The 6059-nt window shown below is 35.0% G+C and overlaps 1 protein-coding gene across 3 annotated transcripts in view; it reads right to left on the reverse strand.

The window, feature by feature from the left end:
• The window catches only part of LOC103148303 (sodium/glucose cotransporter 1-like), a 9278-nt gene extending 7180 nt beyond the window's left edge, over positions 1 to 2098 (reverse strand). For 2 of the 3 annotated variants that reach the window (XM_007567012.2, XM_007567003.2), the window contains exons 1-7: positions 1961 to 2098; positions 1476 to 1547; positions 909 to 1013; positions 750 to 806; positions 564 to 668; positions 368 to 473; positions 1 to 81 (exon numbers count right to left, since the gene is read on the reverse strand). In XM_007567012.2, coding sequence (XP_007567074.1) covers positions 1 to 81; positions 368 to 473; positions 564 to 668; positions 750 to 806; positions 909 to 1013; positions 1476 to 1547; positions 1961 to 2098 — 664 coding nt within the window. The remainder of the gene's footprint in view (positions 82 to 367; positions 474 to 563; positions 669 to 749; positions 807 to 908; positions 1014 to 1475; positions 1548 to 1960) is intronic. The other variant, XM_007567021.2, reaches the window with a different exon arrangement.
• Between the last annotated feature and the right edge of the window lie 3961 nt (positions 2099 to 6059).

The following is a 6059-nucleotide window of genomic DNA, read 5'->3' on the forward strand; positions in this document are numbered from 1 at the left end:
CAAAACCCATGAGAATAAAGGATCCAGTGAGCATTATGACTGTCTGTAAGGTGTCTGTGTAAATCACTGCAGCCAGTCCACCTGAGGTAAAAAGTGGAAATGAAATCTGATTGAAATTCAAATATCCCCAATAAAGAAAACAAGCTGGTATATTCTTATCAAACTGTTCCTTTATCACCTATCTTGCAAAACTAATATTCAGCTGTTAATTCATGATTGCTGAACATGTTGTGGCTTACTTACAACCTTGAAAGAAATACAAACTCTATCACGGTGTCATTTACATAGATAAGAACTATTTGATTCTTATATTATGAGAGAAACATTTATATCAGAGAAGGAAGTGGATTTCCTCTTTCCGACAGACCTGTGACAGTGTACAGTGCAGTTATCGCCAGTAGAGCGATAACAGCAACATAGATATTCAGCCCCATAGCCTGCTGGATGAAAAGGGCACCAGAGAAAATGTCGGCCTGAAACAAACAGAAACAACATTGTAGGTGAGGAAGTTTTTCCTTCTCTTCAAACTGAAGGGTTTCTTTGAGGCAGTCACATAATCTTACAGAGATCTGAGTGAAGGCGTACAAGAGGAGGGACAGCACAGAGTGATAGATGCGAATGCGTTTTCCTCCGAACCTCTTCTTCAGGTATTCAGGCATGGTAATCACCTAGACAAATATAATAATGATACTTTGCCTTTTCTATAAATGTGATAGTTAGTGAGACCTGGTCTCCGTCTTCTTCTTTACCCCTGCCTTGAAAGGGTAAAGAAAGACCCATCCCAGAATTACAACAAGAACAAGTGCCTGAAACACACAAAACAAGTTTCCAACTTTAATTTTGGCTTCTGCAAACCACATCGCTATGAGTTTATTTTTTTATGCTAACACACTTAAACAATTACTCACATTCCATTCAAATCCAGCAATAGCTATCCCAGAAGCTGCTGCGGTTCCAGCAAGGCCTACAAAGTGGACGCTGCCGATGTTGCTGGCAAAGAGTGACGCTCCAATCTACAGACAGTTTAGAAAAATGTAATATTTTACAATAACTGAAAATTTCATTTAACACTGTAGATTCTGTTATTTAATGTACATGCAACTGTGTGTCTTCATTTAACTGAAATGCTATGTATATAGACCTATGAGAAGCTTCAGTCATGTCATCATCTGGGGTTTCCAAAATCGTTTAAAAGCTCAGTAATGTTGGTTAATGTAAAAACCTGACTGAAAAAAAATAAATAAATATAAAATTCATATAAAATATTCTTGGTATTTATAATAGCATTTAGCAAATATAAATAATTTTGTTTGTCCTAACTGACCTAAAACATGAAAAAAAAATTGTCTGATTTAATGCTAAATATTCAGAAAATACATATGTAAATAGTCTCAAATGTAAATACATTGACAGATATAGAGAGAAGTGGATCTCTGTAAGTTAAGCAGTTTGCTTATTGTGAGTAAGATACCCACCGGCAACCACACCATGCTCCTCCCTGCCAGGAAGAACCCACCCACAGTGGCTCGATTGGTGCGGACCATAGCCTGCAGCAAAATAGGAAATCTATAGATCTCTGCAAAATATTACAATGCTCTATTTTAACCAAATGTGTCTGTGTTATACATACAGCAGAAAGACTCACAGTTAATATCAAACTTTTCTCACAACACCTCAAAAACTGACTCAAATTGGGATAAACACTCGTATTTCTATTGCATGTCTGAATCCTGCTCTGCGGTAATATTTCTAAATTTACACTTTGTATTTTATTTCAACCTACAATGAAATTGAGTCTGATATAAAAACAGCTAATTATAGTTTATTTTTAATTTACAAACAGGTGCATCTTTTAATGCTTCTCTTATACGATGCGGTTATCTAAAAAAATAAAATAAAATAAAGAAGAAAGTAGATTACAGCAAACAATCCTGAAAACAATGTTATTTCCAAAACTTACCCCTAGTCCCACAGCCAAGACAACCAAAAAGTATACGACGATAACAGATATATCTGCTGGATTGTTAATGGCCATCGTTTGGGATTCATTTCTTTGGCTTTTTGAGATGCTGGCGAATCCAAAATAATCCCAGGTCATTTTTCTTAAAGTGAAAACTGGATGTGCTGCCTGCTGACATCAATTCACTGTGACTAAAACAATGGCACAACACCTCTATATATCTTTTGTGTTTGCATGTGAAAAAGAACGTGAGAGAGGGAGGGCAGGTCGTGTGATGTGGGTTTGTGTGTGTGTGTGTGTTGTTCTCCACAAATAAACCTGGCTTCTAATGTGGATAATCATCAGTCTACAACCAAAGTCACTGTTGGTTGCTGTTGGTCTTGGTAAAGCTGATTTTTCTATTTGGACCTTGAAACAGTTTCATACATTGTCCCGATTAAAAGTATATAAAGGGTACATTAAAAATGTTATGTGGAAAGGAGGTTGCACTATAAATGTAAAACTTCACTGCTTTACCAGAAAGGTAGAAATAAAGAAAGACAAAACATTTTGTTTTATAAAATCTGAATGTACCCTTGGGACATGAAGTGCATGAAGAAGATGCAACAAAAGAGCAACAAATAAATGGTCAAATTAATAATATTTTTATTGAAGTTTAGCTCTGCAAACCTTATACCACAGCTCTTCAAATATGTTGAAAACTGAGTTCTCACCAATAAAAACATGTTTATTGGTTGTGTTTTACTCTGAACATTGTCTAAAAGGATTGTGGTACAATAGTGTAAAATAAGCGCATAGCTTTTAACCTTTCCTTCACCTTATTATAATGGGATTTAACGCTCTTGATAAACATCTATTTTTAGCTGTCTGTTAATAATTAGCTTCTTGGATGAAGAGGGACAGAGAGCAATAAAAGCAGACATGAGATGCTGAAAAATTTCCACACAAGAGACCAAATCATACGACCAGCAATGCAGAGTACAGATTGTTTACGGACATGGGCATTTCAGATAAAAAGAAAGGAGACCATGATACATCTTTTTGTTGTCATAATTGGTAACTGTTGAAAGCCCAACTGAAGGATGGAGACAGACTGAGGTTTAAATGAAACTGATATTGTTTGCATGTTTTTGTGGCATTTCATGGGGCTTCAGCGTAAGAAAAAATATTTCTGAAAAGTAAATTGTAAAGCATATTTAGTAGAATGTATTTCTATATGTTGTAAATTGGTAAATTCCAGTGTGAAGTAAGAATGGTTTAGTCCTTAACAGCAGAGTTTATTCAAGGCTCCCATTGTGTGTTTGGATGTTCTCAATGCTGTTAGACTTCCCAGGCATTGTCCTAAACTGAGCTAGTGTAGAGGGGTGAAAAACAAGTGATTAGTAAACAAAAACAATAATTAAGAAACTAGACACCCCAACATGAATTTTCTTTTTGTATCTTTAATTTCTCGTTGTAATAAGTTCTTTAGTGTTATTTTAGTTAGTCCGTGAAATTCCACACACAACCACCTAGGGGCGCTGTCGCGTCGGTGGCATAGAGAAGATTGAGCACACAACAATAATAAATCTTCCGGTTCAATGTGAAGGAAGCTCAACGTTTGTGTCTCGTCTTTCTAATTCCACAGGTCAGTATGAATATGGTTTTATATGGTTTTATGCACAGATATTAGTTCTTTTGAAGAATCGAAACGGTTCTTAAATCGAATCTCAACTAATGAGTCACGTAGTTTGTTTTGTGTACAAAAACGGGACTTGTTCTGAAGGCTAATTGGAGCTAATGCTAGCGGACTTCTACGTGTGTGAGCTAGTCGAGGAGCTAGCTGAAGGACTGCGGAGTTGATTTGAACTTGTGTTTTGCACATTTTGAGACAGTTCTCACTCAAAGGACATTATTTTGGTTTCTTTATTTTATAATCGTGATGCTTTTTATGGGTTTTTTGAAAAAAACCCGATACACTACATATTTAGGATATATGGGAAACTTGGTTCCGAGGCACATTGTTGTATTGAAACGCAGAACATTGTTAAAAGCTTAAATATTAAAATATATTTAATTTGTGCTAATCAAAAATGGAAAAAAGCTATTAAAATAGTTAAGTCAGTTTTTATTTTGATAGTTAAATACAAAGTCTCAGAAAAGGGGATAAGGTATTGGACTTAAACACTTACTACAAAATTGATATGGTCTAGAGAAGTAAAAGTTATTTGTGAATTAATTTTGTCATTTGATGGAAATCATTACAGCCATTTCTGATGCAATGAAGCTAATGATTCTCTGTTGAAGTGTGCAACACCTGAAGTATGTTGTATATGAAGTGTGTTTATAATACAGAAGAAGTGTGTTTAATACAGAAGAAGAATAAATCTTCCGGTTGAATGTAAAGGAAGCTCAACGTGTGTGTCTCGTCTTTCTCATACCACAGCATCACACTTTCAGGGAAGATCATTACCCTCAGCCATCCAAGGTTGCAGGGTAACACTAACAGCAGACAAATAACGCTTTCTTGCTTCCACCATACTCTGCATCGATCTTCATCCTCACTGGGAATCCAGCCGCATAAAGCTGCCTTGTCACACTGGTGCAACAACAAACCCCAGTCAAGTAATGAAGTCATGACTCCTGAGAAATTGAATACATATTGAGGAGGTGATCCAGCCATGTGATTCAGGGACACATCTGAAAGTTTGAGAACACCAACCCTTGAGGAGTGGAGTTACTGATCCATGGCATACAAAATAAAAAACATCAAGAATCAAGTTAAGGTGAGTTTATTTGTGAAGCATATTTCAAAAATAAAGCAATTAGGAGTGTTTTACATGATGGAAATATAAAACAGGAGTATTTAGCAGGTGCATAACGTAAAGAAAAGTTAATGATGTTTCAGTTAATGTTATTAATAGAAGAGTCAAAGGCAACTAAATAAATATAAACTCAAGTTTGTAAACCTCACGTTTATTTCTCTTTTAAATTTATTAGCTTCTTCCAAATGTTTTCTGTAGATCGGGTGTTTAGAAGAACATTTTTCTGCACATTTCAAGATAACTGGGAATTACATTTTTTCTAACCTCTTAACATGTTCATCCTTTGTCATAACACAGATCAGCACAACAGATAACCAACTTATGATCCTTTAAAATCATTTGTGTCTACTAGAGGATTAGGTGTAAATACCTGGAAAAAGTACACATTAAGGCAGTTGTGGATTGTCTTTGTTTCAACTGCATATGACCAAATATTGACATTTAATATTTTTTATAAGGCTGTTATAACAGTTACGTTTTACATAATATTTTAAAAAATCTCCATATATAGTAAAGCATTAACATTACAAATGGTGTACAGATTAAGTTATACAACCAAGATCACTATGTGAATATGAAAGTGAGAAAAAATACAAAGTGTTTAATTTATACTTTAAGTAAAATTTTTCTAGAGTGAAAATATGTCTTACCCTATTATGATTAGATTTAAACAAGTTCCCCACAGACAGTAATTTACTTTTCAGACCACTAGGTGGAAGCAAAGTAAGCGTTTTATTGCTGAGTATTTCCTAACCCTTTCTAACTGAATTATTTTTATTTCATAAACACATTTGAGTGCATACAAAAGAAGAGATTACATTTGTGGACTTTGAACAAATAAAATGACAAAACAGCAGGGATTTATTGAGGCAGCACAGGCATACTTCCTGAGCACATTTGCTATCATTTCGTTTGTCCTTCACTGGTTAAATATTACAGGGTTTTTTGTTTTTAGATTGTTTTTTTGTGTCATGCTGTTTGTAAACCTTCATGCAGTGTCCAGTGTTACATAATCCAATCATATGTAAACTTCAGAGTTCATGACAATAAAAAAAGCATTTATGGTGTGCTGTGGTGGCGCAGGGGTTAAGCACATGTAACTCTTACGTTGTTGTCGGTCACCTAGTACAATACAGAATAAAAACTCTTCACAATTGACTGCAGGCAAGTGGTCCGACAGGCTCCACCAGCGCTCCTCAGAATTCTTTATTATTTTTTTTAGATTTGATCGTATAGTTTAAACAATAAATATAACAGTTAACAAATTTCCAAAACAAAACAAAACATTCTTATTT

Source organism: Poecilia formosa, unplaced genomic scaffold (genome assembly GCF_000485575.1).
Source record: "Poecilia formosa unplaced genomic scaffold, Poecilia_formosa-5.1.2 Scaffold6, whole genome shotgun sequence".
In the NCBI taxonomy this organism is placed as follows: Eukaryota; Metazoa; Chordata; class Actinopteri; order Cyprinodontiformes; family Poeciliidae; genus Poecilia; species Poecilia formosa.